The 24,239-nt window shown below is 34.6% G+C and overlaps 5 protein-coding genes across 7 annotated transcripts; 3 read left to right on the forward strand and 2 right to left on the reverse strand.

Moving 5' to 3' along the window:
* The first annotated feature begins 570 nt into the window (after positions 1-570).
* LOC114168221 (uncharacterized) lies at positions 571-3,567 on the forward strand. Its single transcript, XM_028052966.2, has 5 exons — positions 571-806; positions 888-1,029; positions 1,436-1,662; positions 2,053-2,310; positions 3,083-3,567. The coding sequence occupies exons 1-5, from the start codon at positions 633-635 to the stop codon at positions 3,386-3,388; spliced, it is 1,107 nt and encodes a 368-aa protein (XP_027908767.1). The 5' UTR covers positions 571-632; the 3' UTR covers positions 3,389-3,567.
* A 922-nt stretch (positions 3,568-4,489) lies between these two features.
* On the forward strand, positions 4,490-7,830 carry LOC114170047 (uncharacterized). The gene is made up of 5 exons (XM_085668794.1): positions 4,490-4,673; positions 4,749-4,895; positions 5,624-5,850; positions 6,255-6,512; positions 7,436-7,830. The coding sequence occupies exons 1-5, from the start codon at positions 4,637-4,639 to the stop codon at positions 7,739-7,741; spliced, it is 975 nt and encodes a 324-aa protein (XP_085524920.1). The 5' UTR covers positions 4,490-4,636; the 3' UTR covers positions 7,742-7,830.
* A 965-nt stretch (positions 7,831-8,795) lies between these two features.
* Positions 8,796-9,936, forward strand: LOC114170048 (inositol polyphosphate multikinase beta-like). The gene is made up of 2 exons (XM_028055528.2): positions 8,796-8,818; positions 8,886-9,936. Exon 2 carries the CDS (start codon positions 8,897-8,899, stop codon positions 9,698-9,700), a length of 804 nt encoding a protein of 267 aa, XP_027911329.1. The 5' UTR covers positions 8,796-8,818; positions 8,886-8,896; the 3' UTR covers positions 9,701-9,936.
* Positions 9,937-12,567: 2,631 nt separating this feature from the next.
* Positions 12,568-18,373, reverse strand: EMB2444 (RNA-binding (RRM/RBD/RNP motifs) family protein). Its single transcript, XM_028055523.2, has 10 exons — positions 18,240-18,373; positions 17,978-18,122; positions 17,840-17,888; positions 17,657-17,745; positions 17,504-17,560; positions 16,786-16,848; positions 16,629-16,694; positions 16,257-16,343; positions 13,386-13,479; positions 12,568-13,275 (listed from the first exon to the last, which is right to left on the reverse strand). The coding sequence occupies exons 2-10, from the start codon at positions 18,080-18,082 to the stop codon at positions 12,788-12,790; spliced, it is 1,098 nt and encodes a 365-aa protein (XP_027911324.1). The 5' UTR covers positions 18,083-18,122; positions 18,240-18,373; the 3' UTR covers positions 12,568-12,787.
* A 1,203-nt stretch (positions 18,374-19,576) lies between these two features.
* On the reverse strand, positions 19,577-22,885 carry LOC114170045 (large ribosomal subunit protein uL3). 3 transcript variants are annotated; one of them, XM_028055519.2, is made up of 6 exons: positions 22,810-22,885; positions 22,592-22,705; positions 21,338-21,448; positions 20,744-21,048; positions 20,149-20,558; positions 19,577-20,023 (listed from the first exon to the last, which is right to left on the reverse strand). In XM_028055519.2, the coding sequence occupies exons 2-6, from the start codon at positions 22,674-22,676 to the stop codon at positions 19,765-19,767; spliced, it is 1,170 nt and encodes a 389-aa protein (XP_027911320.1). In that variant the 5' UTR covers positions 22,677-22,705; positions 22,810-22,885; the 3' UTR covers positions 19,577-19,764. The 3 variants fall into 3 exon arrangements, with proteins under 3 accessions (XP_027911320.1, XP_027911322.1, XP_085525540.1); XM_028055521.2 differs by having other exon boundaries at positions 22,592-22,691; positions 22,810-22,837; XM_085669414.1 differs by lacking the exons at positions 22,592-22,705; positions 22,810-22,885 and having other exon boundaries at positions 21,338-21,715.
* Positions 22,886-24,239: the final 1,354 nt, after the last annotated feature.

Below are 24,239 nucleotides of genomic sequence, written 5' to 3' on the forward strand. Positions count from 1 at the left end.
TTGACATTCTAAGACGGTGACAGTGCTCAACATAAATGTCGAGAGTTTTGATGAATTCTCTTTCGTCCCTGAAAATGATTCTCTCGAGCTAGAGTTGTAGAAAAGCATAATGGAATTTCTGTAAAACCAACAATGAACCACGTTATCGTAGTTTATCTACCAAAAATACCACGTCAAACAGTTTGATGATTTTCTTTTTACCATCTCAACGTGTGACAGAAGTTGCAAACTCGAAATATATTATGAAAAACTACAGAAATAAGTAGATTTAAAAATTATGGACACAACTAAAATATTTTAAAATCGTATAGATTTTAAAATATTTTAAACTAAAATCGTATAGATTTTGGACACAACTTTAAACTATTGTCACGACATACACACTTTCTTAATTAATTTTAAATTTGTCTATTCCGATAATTTTACTAAATATTTGCACCAAAAAATTTTTGCCAATTACATGCAGTCAAAACTAATTTTATCTCAAGATTATTTTATTATTATTAAAAAAAAACAACTGTTCATTATTTTGTTTGAAAAAAGTTAGTTAACTATTTGGGACCTTAGTCCAAGCAAATCCTCACCGCCCCTTGTTGAGGAAAAAAAAAAAACAATCAAACAATCGAAATCAAATGTCACTTTTAAGGTTACTGGGAGCCAACAATCCTCCTCTCTTTCATCTGTTCACTCGTTCTGCACTCTCTTCTTCTTCTTCTTCTTCGCTCACAATCAAGGCTTCGTTTTCATCATCAACAACAACAGACATGGTGAAAGCAATCAGGGTTCACGAACAGGGAGGCCCTCAGGTAAATATTACGCATAAATTTTCGTTTTTTCTGAATTCGGTGATGTTAATTGAATTGATGAGTGACATCGCGTCGTCGCAGGTTCTGAAGTGGGAGGACGTGGAAATCGGAGAGCCCAAAGAAGGGGAGGTTCGCGTCAGGAACAAAGCCGTTGGAGTCAATTTTATTGATGTCTACTTTCGTAAAGGAGTTTACAAACCCCCCTCTTTTCCCTTCACTCCAGGTTCTTTCCCTGTCTTCATTCTCAATAAACAACAACTACAATTTATTTATTTATTTTCTTGTGTGATGTGAGTTTAGTATGTAGATGTATGTGTGTGTATATAACTAGTTGCATTGTGGGTGTCAATGTTATCCTCTTCTCATTATTTTACTGTTTTACTTTTTCTTTCTTTAATGTGTTTGTTTTGGAAATCACCCATTAATTAGAGATAAGGTGAGTTTATATAACTGGGTACAAAAATCTTAGAAACCAGTTGTGTAAGATTGAGTTAAGTGATTACCAATCTTGTAAAACTGAGTTAAAGTTAAAGTTCACTTATTAATAGTGATTACAATTGTTGAGAATGGAGAGACACAAATTCCCAAGTTATCATGTATTGAATTCATTGCCCCTTTTTACGTGGTAGGTATGGAAGCTGTTGGGGTTGTGACAGCTGTGGGTGCTGGACTCACTGGTAGGCAGGTTGGAGATCTTGTGGCTTATGCAGGTCAACCAATGGGCTCATATGCTGAAGAGCAGATACTTCCTGCAAATAAAGTAGTCCCTGTCCCTTCATCGATTGACCCACCTATTGCAGCATCCATCATGCTGAAGGGCATGACAACACACTTTTTGGTTCGGCGCTGTTTTAAGGTCATTTTCTATGATGTTATAGTCCTTGTAGCTGAAGCTATTTTACTTTTATCTCTTAGTTTTCTTATCGTACTAATCTAAATTCATTAGTATATTTAGCAGATGAGTTTAGGACTCAGAATATTAGTCAGTTGTAGTTATTGAGAATCTCTACTAATTAGCTTTTCAATTTAGTTCTTTGTTAGTTCATATACCTGGTCCCCGTTTTGATGAGCTTGGTTGGGCTTACTTGTTGCTTTATGGCCTACTCCTTCTGTATCTGCTGTTTCCAACTGTGGACTATAGTATATTAACTGATGAATTCACGCTTTGTCTTGAAATAAATACATTTTCTCTTAATTTGCCCCTAGCATGATCATTAACAGAGTTTATGTACATATCACTTTACAGGTTGAACCTGGTCATACAATTCTTGTCCATGCAGCAGCTGGTGGAGTTGGATCCTTATTGTGCCAGTGGGCAAATGCTCTTGGTGCAACTGTTATAGGAACTGTGTCAAATAAAGAGAAGGCAGCGCAAGCCAAGGAAGATGGGTGTCATCATGTTATAATCTATAAAGAAGAGGATTTTGTTGCTCGCGTCAATGAGATTACGTCAGGCAATGGAGTCGAAGTAGTCTATGATTCTGTAGGAAAGGATACCTTTGAGGTAGTACCTATTCTATTCTATGCTACACCCAAATTAAATTTCAAAATTAGAGACTTGATAATTGAGTGGAAAACTAGAATGATTAGGATTAGATTGCATGTTAGTCCTTGTAATATATGTCCTTCTTGGTTTTAATCCCTGCATAAAATTACTATTGGTTTCAATCACTTTGGCTTTTGGTCTTTGTTTGATATTAATTCCTATAATATCTAGCTGAATTAGTCCGAAGTATATGCTGCGTTATATTGATTTAGTCCCTAAATTAATACTTCACTTTTTTCTATTTTACAAGCATTAATTCAACGTGTATCAAATATTACAGGGAGTACAACCAAATAACGAGGACCAAAAGCAAAATCACTGATTTTTCAGGATAATAGGGTGTATACCACGAGCACTAAAAAGTTATTAAGCTAAATTATTGCATGGATGTATCCATTAGAATTTGCTTATTTTCTAATCCTTTACAGGTTCCTTCTATGATAATAATTTGGTTTGTAGGTATGTGATTAGATTTATAATTTATAATTCAGACGATCCTATGTTAATAACCAATTAGAACTAAACACCAACTAAGTCCTAGATATGATGATTACCATTCCCCACCTACATCTGAATTCATACATCTTAATGAATTTCTCTACATTAAACCTTTTTCTAATTTAGAATTCATAATGTTATGTTGCATTCTATTAGTGTTTGGTTTCTCATTAACAAGGAGTCATTAACAAGGCATGCATATATATGCTGAGGTGTGTGATGATTTGTGCAGGGATCTTTGGCATGCTTGAAGCTTAGGGGCTACATGGTAAGTTTTGGACAGTCATCAGGTTCACCTGATCCAGTTCCATTATCATCTCTGGCTGCAAAATCCCTGTTCTTGACAAGGCCCAGCCTAATGCAATATGTTGTCACTCGGGATGAGTTATTGGAGGCTGCAGGAGAGTTGTTTGCTAATGTTGCTTCTGGTGTCTTGAAGGTTCGTGTTAATCATACGTATCCATTGTCTGAGGCTGCAAAAGCACACGAAGACTTGGAGAATCGGAAGACTTCAGGATCTATTGTGTTGATACCATGACACTCTCGTGTTCTGTGTAGAGGTGTTATACACCAAATCCTTGTGTGATTCATCTTGAAAAGAACTATAGACTATGAATTCTATGCTAGTGTGTGTTATTCACCACAGGTCGGTGTACTTAAATAATAGTGATTTCTTTGATAACTTTATTTTGGCTATAGAGTACTCTTCTCGTGTTATCTTGCTTTGAACATAGAGATTTGCTAGTTTTGCCTCCCCTTTTATAATCCAACTGCAATGAAGAAAATAACAAAGCTAAATGTAAGTGTTTGGTTAGATTATGACTTTGGTGCTTTTTAATTAGTTATCTATGATTTTGTTCTTTTTTTTCTAATGATTTTAGTTATTGTTATTTAAAATATCCATAATTTTAATCTGATTTTTTATTGACATACGTTGTTTATTTTTAATTAATTAAATTGTTTATAAAATATATTTTAAATGGATATATCAAGGTAAAGTTCGATTGGATCAAAATAAACTGTGAGCTAATGGTTTAATCAAAATTGCGGATTTTTAAACTAGGAAGACTAAAAACATAGAAGAAGAAAAAAAAATAGAAATTTCAAAATTATGATTTGATCTTTTACTTTTTAACAAAATGAATGTGAGAACAATTCAATCAACAAATAAAAGGGTGAAACTTTTACTTTTTAACAAAAAGAAAAATGATGTTTTCAATGTTGAAATAGGTCACCTGAAAACATTCTAATATTTAAAATAGTCACGTAACTTTTGTTTAAAAGACTTAAACTAAAAAAATTGCAGAAACTTCAACCAAAGTTTATTCTTTTTACATAAAGGAAAAAGATTATTTTAATGAATAATAATCAAATATATGTCGCTTCCAGACAATTTTATTTTGATATATTTATCCTTTTTGTACTCTTCAGCCGGCCACCATAACAAATGGACCACAACAACCTCAAAAAGCAAAAAGCTGAACAAAAACAAATCATAAAAATTTCAGAAAAAGATTAAAACTTAGGATTCAATTATTGTTTGACTATAGAACAACCAATGATTGTGGAATCTGTATCATTCATTTGGGTACCAAATTTTCTAAAACATGAAGTTGTTTTTCTTATGGTAATAATTATCATTTTCTTTATTATATATATCCTTTTCCCTTTGAACTTAATGGTAGTATACACTAACACAATACAGTGCAGTTCCTCTGTTAATCTTCTTTAGCTTTAAGCAGATTTACAACAAACCAGAGCTTCAAAATCATCGGCAACTTCAAACATGGTGAAAGCTATCAGAGTTCACCAACTCGGTGACCCTCAGGTCTCTTTCTTCATTTCTCTTTCACTCTCACTTCTATTGTAATTCAACACTGAATTGTGGAATTCAACACCTCAGGTTCTGAAGTGGGAAGATGTGGAAATCGGAGACCCAAAAGAAGGCGAGGTTCGTCTGAGGAACAAAGCTGTTGGGATTAATTTCATTGATATCTATTTTCGCACAGGAGTTTACAAAGTTCCTTCTTTACCCTACACTCCAGGTTTCTCTGCATTACCATTACCAAACTTTTATTAATATTGTAATTGTATTGTACTGTCAGTTGTGTCATTTGGTTCTCTTAGTTATTCATCACAAATGTGTGGATTTAATTCCCAGATTTCCATTGAGCTAATTGGTCTACTATATGTTGCAATTGTGTAATTTTAATCTCTTCAATTGAGATACTTGAATGACCCAATTAGTAGAATTAGAACTTGTAGACTGATCACACACTTGCAATGATGTTTGTCCAACACACGTACGATCCTCATATCGGTAAACTGTCCAGTTTGAAAGACAATTTTTTGTTTTAACATGATTTTGACATATAGCTCGAACATAATATTAATCATTACGAATTCAATAATTTTCTAAAAAATCTATAAACTTGTAAACTTATTATACTATTATGATTATAAAAGTAAGGAACAAATCTTATATAATCACTATTTTCATTTATTGGATATTAGAAAGATAAATTAGATTCATTTTTGTATTAGTATTTGTTAGTTGACAGTTTGAAATTAATTTGTATATATGCACGCCGTGTCCCATGTCCTATATTTTTTCAATTTAGTCATATCTCCGTGTCCATATCCAGGCTTCATATTGCAACACTTGAAGACCCAATTGGTATAATGAAAACCTGAATGACTAAAAGGGTAATTAAGCCTGGAAAAGAAAAATAGAATATGAAGCTTTACTTTTTGTGATAAATTGGTATGGTAGGTGTGGAGGGTGTTGGGGTGGTCACTGCTGTGGGTGTTGGAGTCTCTGACATACAAGTTGGAGAAACTGTAGCTTATTCGTGTCAACCACTGGGCTCATATGCTGAAGAGCACATTCTTCTTGCAAAAGATCTAGTTCCCCTCCCTCCCTCAATTGACCCAATTGTTGGGGCATCCATCATGTCCAAGGGCTTGACAACTCGTTATTTGCTTCAACAATGTTTCAAGGTGTGTGTATTTCTATGCTTGCTGAAGGATCTTTTACTGTTTTTACCAACATTCATTACTGTATTTTCTTAGAAAAAGGAATTCTATTCAATGATGTCAAAGCTCAAGAAATGTTCAAAATGAAATTTCACCTTAAGGAGGAGAATAAAGTTATCAAGTCAAATACAGGATTTAATGAGCTAAGATATTCCTCACTTAGGGTGAATCTGTGATTGCCTCATTCATGCATGTGATGTCCCGGGTTCAGCACCAGAAAACATAGTTGCAGCTGGCAAATATTTGACATTTGTTGTTATCATAGCTGACTAGAACATTAACCAAATATGTTTCATCGTATAGTCAATCTATTTCCCATAATCTTGGCTCAACATGATGACATACACAAGATATCTATTGTTTTGCAGGTTGAACCTGGTCACACAATTCTTGTACATGCAGCAGCTGGTGGAGTAGGATCCTTATTGTGCCAATGGGCAAATTCTCTTGGTGCAACCGTTATCGGAACTGTATCCAATGAAATGAAGGCTGCTCAAGCCAAGGAGGATGGATGTCATCATGTAATAATCTATACAAAAGAAGATTTCGTTGCTCGTGTCAACGAAATTACATCAGGCAATGGAGTTGAAGTAGTCTATGATTCTGTGGGAAAAGATACATTTGAGGTATACTTGTCATGTTCTATATTATGCCTAAGTGGAATTTAAAAATCGAGTTGTTGGGTGCACTGAGTGAAAACAATAATAACAATGTTGTGTCTTCCTTGGTGGTATCCATAAGTAGCTTTTTACTTGTATTGTGATTCTTGATCCATAATTAGGGTGTCCAAAAGAATGCACGTAGATTTATGATTCAGTTGATACTATGTTGATCAGTACTTAGGAAACTAAAACATCAACAAACACCAACCAGATCCTAGATGATGAACACTAAATTTATAGTTGTTTTAAATCTACAAGTGAATTCATACACCCTGTTAAAAGCTCAGAACTAGATAATTTTCTTACTTAGAAATGAAATCGTAGTGCTACATCTTGAGCTTGCGAGACACGGGATGATGTCAAAGTGAATATTCTTGTCTATCAATATTATTAGTCAAAAACAGAAAACTCAGAGGGAAAAGGTTCATAGGCCACTGGGTTTAATTAGTAGAATAGAGCCCTAAAGTTCTCAGATAACTGTCTGTTGATTAAGACAATATATACCATTCTCTGTAGCTTGTTATAAAGCGAGGTTTGCACTCACATATATATTGTAGAGTGAGACTAGACATTAATAAGTGACCTAATAACGAATGGAACAATAAATTCAAGAAATAACAAACTTTGCTAGGATAAGTTCTAACTCATGACTCTGATACTATGTTAGGAAGTGGATTTTAAGTCTAATTCAACCTTACAAAATTGACTTGTAAGGTGAATTTTGAGGTTTGCACATACATATATTAGTCTTATCTCTAGTCGATATAGATTTTCAGCAAGCTGAACTTTGGTTCCCTGTGTTTCATTAATGTTTGTATGCTATCATTTCACAATTTTAGGAATATTATCAGCACAGCTCTTAACTATGCATACTGTGATTTGTACAGGGATCTTTGGCTTGTTTGAAGCTTCGAGGTTACATGGTAAGTTTTGGGCAGTCATCAGGCACACCTGATCCAGTTCCATTATCTTCCCTGGCTACAAAGTCCTTGTTCCTTACAAGACCCACCTTAAAACATTACAACGTCACTCGGGATGAGCTCTTGGAGGCTGCAGAAGATTTGTTTGCCAAGGTTGCTTCTGGTGTCTTAAAGGTGCGGACTACTGACACCTATCCCTTGTCTGAGGCAGCAAGAGCACATGAAGACCTGCAGAATCGGAAGACCACAGGATCTGTTGTGTTGCTACCCTAAGCCTTAGCCACGAGTCATTTCGTGAACATTTAGCATTACACTGTCTTAAAACAAAGTCGATATGACTATGAAACAACACTTTTCCATTACATAGCAGTTTTACTTTCATTCATTTTATCACATAACATAATGAACATTGCCAAATCACATGAATTTGCCCTAATTTTTAATTCCAAAAACACAAGGAAACGTTTTCTTGAAATTTATGACAAATTAGAAAACCAAATCTTTAAAAGTCTAACCTGTACATGACCAGTATCAGCCCAACTGCACATATATTGAGATTTTGTGGCATGGAGCGTATACGGTTGATACATCCTTGGTGTGCAACCTTCCGTAACTGTAATTAATCAGAGGTAGTTTGACACCAATACTTTCATTTGAGACTCATATAAATTAATATTTTATTTAAATAATATTTTATTAGAAAAAGTTGGTATCAAATAGTAATTATTTAGAAATAATAATGTGAAAATAACTTTTTCCTTAACCCTGAGCAACACCTTCATCTTCATCATCACTATCACTATCCTCACCATCCATTCCAGAGTCATCGGTTTCAACTTTAGGTACCGGTTCCGATAGAATTCCAAGAAGGTTTCTCTGCCTGTGGCTCATGCATTTCCATAACACGAGTTTCTCAATCAATAGAAGCAACATGAAAAAAGACAAAGGAAGCTAAGCAAGTGGACCAAAAAACTGTGTTGCTATGCGTTAACTCTTCTCGAAATAATTACCAATTATAATTAGAAAAACAAATTAGGAAAAGCTGTTTTTTTTAACCTCCTTTTCCCTCGTTTGAATGTGACATGTAGGTTTGTTTTCGCAGAATTAATGAAACTCATATGAATGGTGACAGTGTTGTCCTTTACGTCATGTGACATTCATTGCAAACCAAAACAAAAAAATCAGAACTTTTTGTCTTTCACTCTGAACCAATCCAAAAAAATGTGATTAGATGATTAGATGGAGTAAAGCTAAAGAATTGATTCGGATCTTAAATCATAAACTATTATATATATAATGGTGAAGTTACGTACATCTTCGGATCTGAAGTGTATCAAGACAATATAAATGGTTGTCTTTGTTTCCTTGTCTTTGTGGTGTGCGCTTTCTTCCTCACACACCCTTTTCTCTGTTTCAGAATCGTGAAAAATGCTGAAAGTGCCGGAGCACCAGGTGGCGGGTCACATGGCGAAGAACGGCATTCTGGGTCCGCTGGTGGACGATTCTGGAAAGTTCTACAAGCCACTGCAGGACAACGACAGGGGCGCCGCCGAGCTCTCCTTCTACACCACCCTCGCCGTCCCCGCCTCCATCCGCCCCTTCTTCCCGGCATTCCACGGCACCGCCGTCGTCCCCGCCTCCGACGGCTCCGGCCCCCACACCCACCTCCTCCTCCAGGACCTCATCGCGCCCTACACCAAACCCTCCGTCATGGACGTCAAAATCGGCTCCCGAACATGGCACCTCGATCACTCCGAAGACTACATCGCTAAATGTCTCAAAAAAGACAGAACCACCTCCACCGTCCCCCTCGGCTTCCGAATCACCGGCGTCAAGGACTCCCTCTCCTCCTGGGAACCGTCCAGAACCTTCCTACAGACCCTCTCCGCCGAGGGCGTCGCCGTGGTCCTCCGCAAATTCGTCTCCTCCTCCAACTCCGACGATTCCCGTTCCGACCCTGATTGCGACTTTGCGGCGGAGGTTTTGGGCGCCGTCTTGGAGCGGCTGGTGGAGCTGAAGGCGTGGTTTGAGGTTCAGACTCTGTATCATTTCTATTCGTGTTCTGTTCTGGTGGTGTATGAGAAGGAGAAGGGGAACACCAAGCCTTTGGTCAAACTCGTTGACTTTGCTCATGTAGTTTCAGGGAATGGTGTGATTGATCATAACTTCTTGGGTGGCCTCTGTTCCTTCATCAACTTCATCAGGGACATCCTTCAAGCTCTTCCTCACTGAGTCCTGATTTCTTTTTCTCTGTTTTTCTCACACTCTTGTTCAAAAATATTATCAGATAATAATGACTCATTTGACTCCTTCTGTCATCATCACATCAGACAATTTTGCTTGTATTATGTTCCATTCAATTGTTCAGATTTCCAGGTAATGCAATTGTTCAGACTATGAAACAACTCTAGTTCACTGATTGATCCACCATTGAATAAACTTGTTTGATACCTTCTGCCTTTTCAAAATTTGGACCTGAATTCTTGGTATTTGATGTAATATAGATTTCTGAGACCATACTCTCTTGTAAGTTATGAAAGATTTCAAGAATATTGCTTTTAAATTTATGCTTTTTCTGGTTGTTTTTGAATATTGCAAGTGCATGAATCGTCTGATATTTGGCTTGCTCTGATTGTTATGAGCTTGTTGCTTCTGATGTTACACTTTTTTAGCTTTTGAACGATGCAGATATATTATCTCGTTTATTGTTTAGTTTGCATCTTCTTACTGCTACCAAATTCATGTTCTGACCACAAAATTTATAATCCTACTCCTTTTTTTATCTTCTAAATCAGGTTTAGTCTAGTCTGTTTGTAATCATATTTTCTTCAAGTAAGTTGATTCTATTGGAGCTTGCATACTTCAGATTGGTAATTGAAACAATAGTAACTTAATCTCCAAAGACTTGCAATTTGTTTCTTGGCAGAGTGTTATCATCAAAACTTTTTCACACAAAGGACTTGACATCACCACTTTCTGCATCAACTGCATTAAAAACCAGTATAAAATTTCATTCATATCTCTCAATACCATCTTATATATTTGACTTTTCCTTGTTTTAATGGAAGGTCACATGGAGTTAAGTTCTTTTTAGGCTTAATCATGGAAGATAGTTTTTTGATCCTTATTTTGTAACATCTGAGTGGTGTTTTAGGGAATTAGTTGAGAAATTAAAATTATATAAAGGTTTTATGAGTGTGTAGAAATGGTATTTTTTGTAATCTTTTTTTTCTGCAGTGTGCTATTGTATAATATTCAATAAACGAGTATTTCTAATAGAATCTAAATTTTGAAACAGGTAGAATAATATTTAGTTAAACATAAACTATATACTTTATGTAAAGTTTGTTTTTTTAGTGAATAAACTTTAGAAGAATCAGAGATGATGTATTATGCAGATGAGTTTGAAAAATATTTTATTAATGAATGAGTTTTGTGTGTGGAGAAAAAATGTAACAAAAAATTAAATTCTAACAGCATCTTAATTTTAAAATTAAACCAATAACTTCCCAACTCTAAAGAATAGGTCTAAACAATATTTTTAATTTTTAAACACAAGACCTAAAAACAATTTTGTTCAAATTTCAATTACAAAGAACTATTTAGGTATATACACTTATACACTTAATAAGAGGTTCAAATAAATTCTTAGAAAATTTTCTTCAAGTATAAAAACAAATTTAAAATTAAAATATTTACAATGTTTAAAGTATTACCATGATTAAATTCACATCTTTTATACAAAACATTGTACTCAAATTTATGAAAAAAATTTCCATAAACTTTAATAATTTAATGCTGGAAGAAAAAGTATTAACTACAAAATTTTAAAATTTATAAATATTAAATTTATCCAGTAAAAACCATCTTTATTTTCAATTTCTGTTATTTAGTATTTTTAATACAAACCACTCATTTATTTTTACTTTAGAAAAAATACAATTTTAATGGACTTACTTAGTAATTTGATTATATATTTAAATGCTTGATTTGTTTTTGTCCTTATATATATTTTTCAATTTAATTAAGTTCTTGTTATTTTAACAAGATTTATAATAGCAAATAAATCTTTATTTGTCAAAACAAATCCATGATAGCATCAATGCATGTGGCATCAATCAAAATTATTATTCTTATTTACTTCTTTTCCTTCACGTTTAATAAGAAAATGCAAAGTCCGGAATCTTTTAACTATTATTTCACCAAGGGAAAAAGAGAAAAGGAAGAATTTATAGAAAAAAAAAATATGCTAGTCGCAAAAACAAAAAGGCATTGGAATTTGATTCCAACACAAAATGGTTCATTACTTAATCCACTCCCCTTAGATACTGTCCTCTAACCAATTGTTGCATGAGAGAAGGAAATATATGAAAGCACAAAAATTTGAACACTTTACAAAATTTAATAATTTTTATTGGCACATATTCTTTATTTTACTTCTCTAAAAGACTAAGTGATTGCTAGATTAGAAGGAAACAAAAAGATAACATCTTCATAGAAAGAAAAAAAAAAATCCCTTTTACTTTCTGTTCTCAGTGTACACGGACTCGCAGTATGCACATGCACGTATTATGTAGATAAAAGGGTCGTTGAACAATTTGCACAAGGTTGACCATACACATTTTAAAAATTGCTATATTTAGAAAAACTATCGAGAAAAATAATGTATTATTTGTTCTAGAAAAAACAAAACATCACAGTTTTAGAAAATATATGTAATATACTAATTTAATATAATATTCTAAACAAATACTTCGGAAAGAACTTTTTGTCAAGACTTATTTGTCATCAAATTTTGCAGCTCTTATTTCTGTACAAAATACAGGAATCTGTACGGAATAAATAATAATAATAGCTAGACAATACATTTTAAAAGAATTAGAAAAACAAGTGTCCATGAAAACAGTGACAAGTTTCCCTTTTTTCAACCCAATCCATGTAAGCTTACTACAATACTCAACTTTTACACATGAATGTTAATTTAACATTTCCCGTAACAATATCATTTCTATGGAAGTCTAGAACTCAATAATCTCATTAAAGTCAATTGGTTGCTTCATCACACATCAATAATCTTACAGGAAACAACCTTGGTAAAATGATGCCAAAACTCAAATGTGTCTATCTTTACTGGACAAGAATAATTTTAAGATTGTTAGCTGTCATGGAGTTCATGTTACAATCTACACTATTTCAGAAATATAACGCAACAATACAACTAACTAACAATAAAGGGGCAAAATTCCAGATATTGGGAGTCAAGAACATTACTCAATATGATTTGCGTTCCTTCAATTGAAAGGTGGTGGCATAGCAGGATTACTGAGGAGGTGGTGGCGGCGGCATGGACTGAGGGTATGGCATAGGCCGTCCACCCTGATGCTGGGGTGGTGGTGGTGGACGCCAGACAGGTGGTGGCTGACCTCCCATTACTGCTGGTGGTGGAAGAGGCCTGGGAGGAGCTTGTGGAGGTGGTGGCATCTGCTGCATACCAGGGTGTGGTGGTCTGAACTGCTGAACTTGAGGTGGAGGTGGCATTGCAGGAGGTAACATTGGTTGGCCGGGCTGTTGCTGGTGCCAGGTTGGTTGTCCAGGTACTTGCATAGGCTGGAATGCAGCAGCTTGAGGCGGAGGTGGACGAAGGGCGGGAATTGAACCAGGAGCGACCCCATTAGCAAAGGGACGGGGAGGCACTGGAGCAACCCCATTAGCCTGAGGAACACTGGGAAGTGTTGGAGGTCCACTGGCAAATAAAGTATGGGGCCTGCTCTTCTGTGCAGTTGGATTACTTGCAGCCAAAACTCTTTCTGCACCACAGAAGAAATATATTAGCAGATAGTCAGATAGTACAAAAAGGAACAATAGGCATGAATTAATCCAGAAAAAGGATAGAAGTAGCAGCAGGAAAGGGCCTTACCTGCCGGGGTACCGTGCCTTTCACCCTTAGTGTCTTTCTTATAAGCATATGACACTGTAATTTGACGATTGCAAAGATATTGTCCATTCATCGCCTATGAAATATAGAAATATTCAATATCAGTGGGTTGGAAATGCTTACATTAATTTCTATATTCTATTGTTATGTGTGTTTTGGATACCCAGACAACTAATTGAAATTGAACGATTTTAATACCTTTTTATACTGTTAACAATAAAGAAACTCAGAAGACATGATAAGTTCCGTGTGTTTAGACCATAACAGAGCTACTCAATTTATTGAGAAAACATAATTACGGAATATTCAACTACTCTATTTTAGGCTAATAACGTGAACATAGAATCAATCTAAGTGATCCACATATCAGCAGCTACTATATCTATAGGATTATAGCATATATCTACAAGATTCTAACACTCGACTCGAGCTGAAGCACAAAAGGACATGTACCGAGCTTATTTCATATGTAGTTAATCCGAGGACCCTTACTGAATTTCTTTGTCAAAGAAATAATCAACTTCAATATGCTTGTTATAAATGTCATCAACACAAGACCCCTTAAAACATTATACGGACATGACTTTCTCTCACTTGGATATGCCTCGTTTTTTCAAATCATATTTTTAAAACTCCCCCCTGGAACATATGTATCGTAAAAGTCAAGCTTGGTTGTTACAAATGTTATCAACACAAGATCCCTTGAAAGACTTAATGAACATGTCAGCCAGTTGATTGTTGGAGCTGACAAACTAAATAACGACAGTTTCACACATCAATTTGGTGTAGGCGTGTGAAGATGACATGGTGGCAGTTGACCATAAGTCAAGCACAAAATGTTTGCCAGAAAAGGACAGCTCAAATCATGGGGTCACGTTAGAGATCAGAGGACAGCAACTTCTGTCTGAAGAGCAACTTTCCAACGTCAGCTGGATAGCAAAAACTGCTTGAAAGTGCAGCAGCTGCTGATAAGCAAAACTCGTACGAGGGAACAGCGGCCACCAAAGAGCAAACATGCGTAGAGGACACAATGACTACCAGAGAGCAAAACATATTATCAAAGAGCACAATGGGCTACCAGAGAGCAAAATTGCTCAAAGGGTACAGCAGGTGCTGAATAGCAAAAAGGCTCGAAGGGCATAGTGGTTGCTGGAAAGGAAAAATGCTTGGAGGGCACAAAGGGCAAGATAACTTTTGGAGAGTGTGGAAGCTGAAGAGCAAATGGTGTCTAGAAGGCAGGGTGACTATCAGAGAGCAAACACTGCCGGAGGGTGCGGTAGAAAACAAAGTCCAAAAATGTTAGGAGGATGTGGCAGCTGTAGAGTAGGCCTTTGTAAAGCAATGCCAATTGTGATGATCATCAGCCAGAAAAAGCTTGCCAGAAAGTTGTCATGAATGAACACTAAAATGCGGCAAAAAAAAATCCAGAACAACTATGAGAAGTGGGCCCACATGGAAAGCATGGATTACAGTTCCCTTCTCATTAGGTTTTGATACCATGTTAAGAAGAGAGAAATTGTGAAGGCATACAATAAATTTTATTAGTTTTCACACAAATATTCAGTTACCTTGGTTTTAGGCTTATAACAAATATAGAATCAATCTAATTGATCCTAATATCAATAGCTATTATATAGGATTCTAACATATCCACAAGATTCTAATGTATACATGTGTTAATATAAAATGAAAAGAGGTTAGATGTACTTTATCTCCCTAATTTATAACTTTGGTTGAATTTTTCATCGTAATGTATTAAATTATGTTGGTATTTGATTTTACATTATGAGAACTTCCACCCCTTCCATCTAATTTAACCTTAAAAGTTACCACGCTTCCTACTAGCTTCAACTTTTAGAAGGGGCATTACAGCATCTGAATATCAATACTTCCGGTCATGGTTGGCTAAAAACAGAAGGACTTATCAGCTCCACATAGTGAGATACAAAGAAGGGTTCATGCTTTTGGTGAAGGCAATCCTGTTCAAGACAAATCAGAAGAACTCCCAAATCTATATTCCAGGAAGAACTACCACATCCCAAAATTGAAGAACTTAGGTTTGTGTAGCATTCTGTTACTTAGTGTTTTGCCCTACGCTAGAACAAAATGTAAAAAAGAATATATTATGCAATACAAATGTCAAAATAAAATTCTCGAACTTCTAGTTTCTTTAAATTCATCCTACCGTTGGGATTGTCCCTTGTTTCAGTCCCAACATGCAGAAACAAAATGGTCTGTAATGTCATTCCCTCTTCTGCAGTAGGAAACTATTCCATTTTTTTATTTTGATCAGTTTGAATTAGAGAAAACAGGATATATTAGAAAGCTACTATTGATGCAAACAAACCATTAAGCAATAATACGGAAGTTAGATATAAGTTATATCATACAATATAACTATAAGAACCTTGAATTTTGATGGATTCAGTATGTGCATTGCCACGTTTTTGTTTCTATTTGTTTAGGGTATGAAAAGTAAAAACAACTGTAAATATTTCATTTTAGGTATTTGTGGTTTCCTACACTACCTCCCATGATATAAAAGAGACAAATCTCTCTAGGTAGACAGTCAAGCACTAGAGAAGGAACCCCTTACAACATTTTTTTTCTATATGCATAATACAAATCCAAGACCACATACTCCTGGAATTTTAGTACCTTCCAATTAGAGAAACACAAGTTGGTCAATGAGTCTAAGATTTGATAATTATTGGCAACCCCTCATCCCTACTATTGTGTTATATATTTTGACTAGTTTGAACTAATGATCCACATGTGCTGAGTAAGCACAAAAAAAATGAAAGGTTGGCCTTGCTATATTCATAGAATTGATTAAAATAGACTGAAACATACCTCAATGGCAGAATCAGAAGCCTCAAATGAATCATAGCTGATGAAGCCAAAACCACGGGAATTTCCTGTCTCGGGATCTCTCATGATCTGCAGCAAAAATAAGTGTTGCATATCAGATCATATACAAATATGTATGTTCCCCAGGATTCTGACTATCATGTGGGTATTTTTAAAGAGCAAAAAGACTATAAACAGGTGGGTATTTTTAAATGCCACTGGCTTGATACTAGACATTTTTAAACAAAAACAAAATGGAAAATGCCAACAATGAGAAATAAGAAAACAGCAGTGCGTGAAAATTAGTAGCATAGCAACTCCTACTAGCTGGACATTATGGAATTAGATAAAAATAAAGATATTCAAAGAGCAAACCTTTGGATTAGTAACAATAACTCCAAATGCACTGAAAGTATCGTACAAGAGCTTCTCATCTACATCCTGCAGCAACATTAGGAGCACTCAAGTTTAGTCCTGAACTCAATGCATAAGGCATGAGTCTGTTTAACATGTGCATAATTAGGTGACTTACAGGATCAAGATTGCCAATGAAAAGGTTTGCACCAACATCCAAGCTCTTTTTATCTTGGGATGCCTGGAACCAAAACAATTGCAAATCAATCAATCAAGTAACATGGAAACTAAATATTTCTTTAATCAGGTGACATGACCCCACCTGAACAGTGTAAAACAAACTTTGTACAAACAAAATACAGCTAAGAAAGATTAATAAGTACTTAAAAAATAAGAGAAGTTCAACTATAAGAATGATATCCAGGAATGCATACAATAAGGGTTGGGAAAATAGAAGATCGATAACCAAATTTTACTTAAAATAGTACTTAGCACATATGTCATTCTCCCATTCCTTAGGTGGAACAACTATACACAGTAAAAGAAAAAAGACAGGAAGAGAGTGCATTTCCAAGCTATAAGCCAAGAGTCGTGAGAAACGAGAATTAGCATCCCTCCAGGAGAGTTGGTCAAGGAAACTAATAGCGATCGTGAATCAATTAAGGATGGCTTCGTTCCATTAGTTATCTTAATTAATAATTTCGATCATACAAGCCATACATATTAAAATGCAAAAAAATAAAAAAAAATACAACTTCCATTCAAAAGAAAACTAAACACAAGAAAACAAACAGGAGAGTTGGTATAAGTATTCCTATACTAACATTCCCGTGCTTAAACACCACACACAAACAAATGGGAACCAAAGCGACAGTACGAGCTTCTCAAGCAAATACCTTATTCACACGGATCGGTTTCCCATAAAGCTTGATCATGTTAAGAACTTTGATGGCCTGCAATAGAAGAAAAGGGGTGGCCAACAGCCCAAAATTAGCAAAATGAGGTTACTCGGGTTTGGAGAAGCGAATTCCAAATGATACAATACTTACATAGTCAGCATCTTCTTCACTCCGGAATTCAACAAACCCATAACCCTGGTGTTGGTTGGTCACTCTGTCCTTCGGGACATAGACATTAACTTAAACATACGAAAGAAAAGTGAGTATGTTTAAACCTAAAACTAAGAAAACGAACAAATCAGATGGTGACGAAACAAAAACAATAAAACATACCCACTGGACCCGCTTGAACGAACAACTCCCACAATAATTCTTCGCTTATCTGAAGTACAGAGAGAAAAAGTATAAACCCTAGAAGAATGGTAATTGGTTAAGGGAGTGAGGAAAGTGCAGAAAGGGAAGGTTAGTTACCTGAGGGTCGAGATTGCCGACATAAGCAGTGGCATCTTGATTCCTCTCAGCGGCATGTTGGCCGAGCAAATTGGCTCCCACACCAGGTGCAATTCGAGTCGTCATGGAATCGAACAACCCTTACTTCTCTCTGGATGGATAACAGCTACGATAAGATGAATGAATAGGAAGAGTTCAAGTCAAGTAAATGAATGTCAATTTGTCAAACAGGTTAGATGCAAACAGTTGCAGTTACTGATACAGTCACAGTAAACAAACAAACCTGAGAGAGATGAAAGTAAAGAGGAGAAGAGAGAAAACCCAACTGTGAGAAAGCTCAACTCTGTATGAATGACCCGCGAATGTTTGCTAGGCCTGTTAGGGATACCTCAGCAGTTTTCTTTTTTTTTTTTTTTTCTTTCAAATACTATTTATCAGATTATTTTAGTCTGATCTAACTTTAAATTTAACATTTTTATTTAATGTATAGTTAAAGATAATATAATTACTTAAAGTTCAAAAATAAAAGAAACATGCGCGGGAATGTGTATCCATATTTTTCTTATGATAATAAAAATATTATTATAATAATTATTAAAATAAAAATATTAAAAAATCATAACAATAATTCTAAAAAGAAATTTTTATAATTTTACTGTGTATAACCTTTTTTATCGATAGTTATTTGAGTTTGAAAAATAATTAAAAAATCTAAAATGTAAAATAATAAATATTTGTGTTGAAAAATAATTGTCTTTACAAATATAGATATGTAAACTATTTTTTATAATTTTGTTTATAGTTTTTGTTATTAGGACTAGTTAATTAAAAAAAATTAAAAGTAAAAAATCTTAAAGAATAAAATGATAAAGATTTGTATATATCAAAGAAAAATAAGAGTGTTCGTAAGGATTCCTTTTATTATCTGTCCAGATAGACGCATTTGAAAATAGAAATTAGATTACAAATTTATGTGTTTGATGTTTGAAAGAATTAAGTAGGATTTATTAAATATTGAAAATTGTTGAAATGAGTACAACCAAATATTGAGTAAATAAATTACATATTATGATACAAAATATTGATATTAATTCTTTCACAATTTTAATTATTTTAAAATTGTATTAATCTTATCATAAACTATTAAAACTTCCTTAAAACATGGTCAAATCTTTAAACGTCGGAAATTCAAATGAAAATTAAATGATCTCGTGCCTTCTTATCAATCAGAGGTGAATTAGAAATAAGAAATTATAGAACGAAAAAAGGAGAAAATACAGATGAAAAAATTTCAGGAGGGACTTTTCTTTTATCTGTAGAAAAATTAAATGAGGTTACAGAGATCAGAGAATGATTAGTACAACCAAATTTCATGATTTTTCAAAATTTTAAAACCATTTGACTTATAGTTGAAAATACTCTTTCTGAAATAAAGTTATCTTGGATTGCTTCTAAAGAATAATTACACAACAACAATTTAACTTAAATCTAAAAAGATCATTTATTGCGAATAATAAGTGAAGCTTTGAATACATGATTAAGCAAACAAACTTGGTGATTAATTAGATTTGTTCATAACTATAAAAAAATGACAGACTAAATTTCAGTAACCACACTCGCTTGACCGTAAAATCAGCAAAAACTTAATTTATAGAACTGGCAACTGATGAGCTGAATTGATTAATAGCTACCAACAGAAGTTATCATTACCAAATTGAAATTTAAAAAGAGAAAAACGCAAAAAAGAGAAAATACAATGTATGTTGCTGCAAAAATTGATGACACTAGGAACATTAAAATGAAAAGTTTTATGCCTTCAATCGACCATAAAACTTTTGTTTCTCCTGAGTGGTCTGGAATCGGCCATGTCCAAACTTGGATGAGGTGTCTATGAACTTGAGTTTGATGTCTTCCAAAGCCACCCGAGATGTCTGTTTGAGAAGGGATTGACGAAGAGTGAGAACCCTCTTCTTGGGTCCAACACAGCATCCCTTCACCATAATGTAATCATCCTTCACAACACCATAATGTGGGAATCCACCCATAGGCGTAATATCCTTCTCAGTCCTGTCATTGTTAAAGTAAACTTAGCAAACAAATCACATCAAAGTTTTTCATTATCTTAAACAATCTGCATATAAACCATTTGGCACCACAACACAGACTAAAATAACAAAGAGGCACTAGTGTACCTGTCAAACTCAGTGATGGCAGTATGTGACTCTTGGCCAGTCTTGGCAACTTTGTAAATCTTCTTATTCAACTCAGTTCGATGATGATAACCATTCTGACCAGCCCTGGCAACAGTGAAAGAAACACGGGCAGGGTGCCAGGCACCAATACAAGCAACCTTCCTCAGACCTCTGTGAGTCTTGCGAGGGAGTCGAGTAACACCCCAACGAGTCACAACACCTTCATAACCCTTACCCTTAGTCACACCAATGATATCAATCATCTCATCTTTCTGAAAAACTGCATCCACTGGGATTTGCTTCTCAAAGAAGCTGTATGCGTAATCCACCTTCTGTGATACTGTTCCACCATTAACTTGGATCTCCATCAAATGTGCTTTCTTCTGTTTCAGACCCCTCAACTTCCTTATCTACAGTAAAAAATAAAAACCATTACAATTCAATAATAATCAGAGTAGCCAGTAAATCAGTTGACATTACAAAATCGTTCAACATTTTTACGAAAAAATCAAAAAAGAAAAAAAAGACACGACACGCCACATTATATCAACATAAAAAACTAACCAAACTCAGACAACCTAAACACTTCCTCTACCTGAGTATGAGCAAGAACGCGAATGACAGTTGAATACTTCTTCAGTTTCTCAAGCTGAGATTCAACATCTTTCTTCCCTTCCTCCGTTTCATACTTCTTTGTGTATTTGGTAAAAGCCTTCTTTTTAGATTTGCACCAATTCTTATAAAACCGTCTCCTGACTTCTTCACTTAGATGCTGAGCCCAAACAGTATTGAGTGTACGAAGGCCACGTGGTGTCTTCACGTATCCCACAACTCCAACAACAACCAACGGAGGAGTTTCAATGATAGTGACAGCTTCACATGTTTCTTTCTTATGAAGTTCTACAACAGAAGAAAATATACAAGGCAACCATTAAAATGCATGGAATATATATAAAAATATAAAACCCCAATAAGTATTCACATAGTGACAGTAAAAAGAATGCAAAATAAGCAATAAAAGATGACTCTTGTAAAAGGAACAAACAACTGACACGTGTAATTAATTAGTCCATCACAGAACAAATAAAAAGTGAACAATCGAGATCCATGTAATATCTATAGAAATATTCAGAAATGACCATTACAGTTTGGTCTGTTTCACATAATTTAGACAAAAATCTATGCTTACTTGATCCTGGTTTCTCAACCTCCCTGACAATGTGGGTCATTCCAGCCTTGTAGCCCACAAAGGCAGTCAACCTGCATGGTTGACTAGGATTGTCTTTAGGGAAAGACTTCACTGCAGTATAAAAAACACAAGGCTTGTCACGACAACTATCAATAACATATTGACTTAAGCTAACATCATACAGTATAGGTGTTACATACAACATAACTTCGACAGTTACAATGCATACAAGTGCTTACCTAGAAGTGTATTTCAAAGTGATGATGTATGATACATCTATCATTAAATAATAATACAACTTCAAAAGATTAAACAATGACCAACAGTATGAATGATGTTTGAATTTTTAAATTATATGATAAAGAATACGATTAATCAAAATCCGCAAACCCAAGCCTTTATTGGAAAACATCTGAATTGCAAAGACATTACCCCAAAAAGGTTTAAAATCATAAATAATTACAATACAAATACAATGCTTGAATTTTCATATCCACGTCACCTGTTGCAATTCCCTTGATTAAAGGAAAATTCCAAGTATAGAAATCATTATTTAAGATTAATGTTCACATATTATGTTCGCATAGATTCTACAACTAGGTTTATTGAGTTAAAATGAAAGAAAATTGCTTGAATTGTAAGAAAAAAGAATGCAAATAATGATTACTAACTAGTTTACTAACATAAATCACGATTTCAAAATGAATTTTGGCGAAATCACTTTCTTTCAAAATCAACTTTGAAAACGCTTCCAAAAATCATTAAAAACTTCAATATTGAATAAAAAATACCGAAAGTACTCGTTTTCCTATAAGATTTGGTAGGTTAAATAGAAAATTTTGTTCAAGCTCCGCGTGCCAAGCATAAAACAGAATGCCACCAAATACCAATAGCGATGAAGAAATGCTTCCAAACCAAAGGCCTATGGCGAAATGCATGCCAATTCTCGAGCTCATTAGTTTTCCATCCCAAAACCTTTAACAGAATTTTGGTAAGAAGAGCCGTTTCTGAGACTCCAGCCTTGATTACTCACTTTTTTACGGAAGCAATTTTGTTCAATCGTCACCAGGTAATGGCAATAAACTGTTCATGCCAGCACAGTGCACAAAATCTCTTTACAAGGAAGATATTGGTTTCAAGCACTTACAGTTAATTAAGATCCCAAAATCCCTTGGCAAGATCAATCAAATCTCACAGTTAAGAACAGTAACAAAAAATATCAAACAAATAGACCAAAAATAATCAACACGTCACCCTTTCCACGGTGACGAGAAGCTCGCTTCCTTGGGAGAAAGCCAAGGGAACCGTGCCTGGGGTGCTCAAACTTCCGATGCGACATCGTCTGCAGCTTCAACTGTTAAATCAACACTAAACATATGCACTAATCAATGAAATCGAAAAGAGAAAAGAAGGAAAATACTACAAGATCCATTGTAAGCAAATCAGGTAACAGAAAATGGTTGATAACATACCAGCAGCGTTACAATGAGAGATAGAGAGAAAGGGAAGAACTGTGAATGAGGGTTTCGCAAACACTCTTCTTTATATATATAGCCCTCACAAGGCGCCGCACTGCCACATTCAACCCTAAATAAATGGGCTTCGGATTCCAAAGCAATGCTTTTGGACAATCCCTCTAACGGCCCAAACTACAATAATTTTTAACTATATTATTGTTGAATAGCGTTAATTTTAGTCTCAACTTTAAATGAGCAAAAATAGTTCTTCTGATGTTAATTTTTTAAAACTTTTTAAACGATATTTTGGACTAAGATCGAGGCAAGAATGTTTAACAACTCAAATATTAGTTTTAAATATATATGATATACGTAATTAAGTTAAAATAACTAAATTTATTTAGCTATGAATCAACTATTACAAAATGTTTTTCAATTTTTTGGAAATGTTTCGAACAACTTTCCAATCAAGGAAATATATTTCAATTATTAATAATTTTGCTTTTTTATATGGTGTGGGCCTCATTCTAAGAGTCAATTGGTTAAAAACACTTGTTCCTTACATTACGAATTATAATAAATTACAATTGAAATTTTTATTCCAGAGTAAATTCACAACGTCAAGGGGATTGTGAGTTGATACAAGAATATGCACAATTACATCACATAAGAAGAATAGTGGCTACCAATTCCATTGCTAAAGTTTATAGTATGTAATTTATATAAGCAAATGTTAGTCATAAATTTATGTTGGACTTACCGATTACTATGGAACCATGATTAGCATTATTATTGCACACTAACATTGACGTGTTTCATACTCCCAATAGCTTACCTCATCTGAGGTCCCATGATCATCATATTCCTTTAGTGGAAGGTTCTGAACATGTTAAGGTTAAACCATTTAGATACCCACAGAGTCAAAAGGAATAAATTGAGAAGTTGGTGTCAATTATATTAGAGGAATGCGTTATACAACATAGTAAAAGTCTTTTATCTTCTGCCATCATTTTGATGAAAAAGAAATACGAGTCATCGAGAGTTTGTACAAATTACAGGCCTCTCAATGTAGTGACTATCAAATGTAGTTTCCCTATTTTGACGATGGATGAATTAATTGATGACTTGTTTGGAGCTTCTTTATTTTCTAAATTGGATTTGAGGTCGGGATACCATCAAATTTTGTTAATTAGATTTCTGTATTGGATATTGATGCTTCAGGAAGTGGAGTGGGTGATGTCCTTAGTTAAAACAAACATCCTATTACATATTTCTCTAAGAAGCTATACTTGAGAATGCATTAGTCAGCATATGTTCGCGAGTTTTATGTTATAATAAAGGTTTTGGCTAAATTCAGACATCACCTATTGGGTCATAAGTTCACAATTAAAACATACCAGAAAAGTCTTGAGAAACTCTTAGAACAAAAACTGCAAACACTAAAG

Source organism: Vigna unguiculata, chromosome 11 (assembly GCF_037176805.1).
Source record: "Vigna unguiculata cultivar grain cowpea cultivar isolate G323 ecotype 2 chromosome 11, ASM3717680v1, whole genome shotgun sequence".
Lineage (NCBI taxonomy): Eukaryota > Viridiplantae > Streptophyta > Magnoliopsida > Fabales > Fabaceae > Vigna > Vigna unguiculata.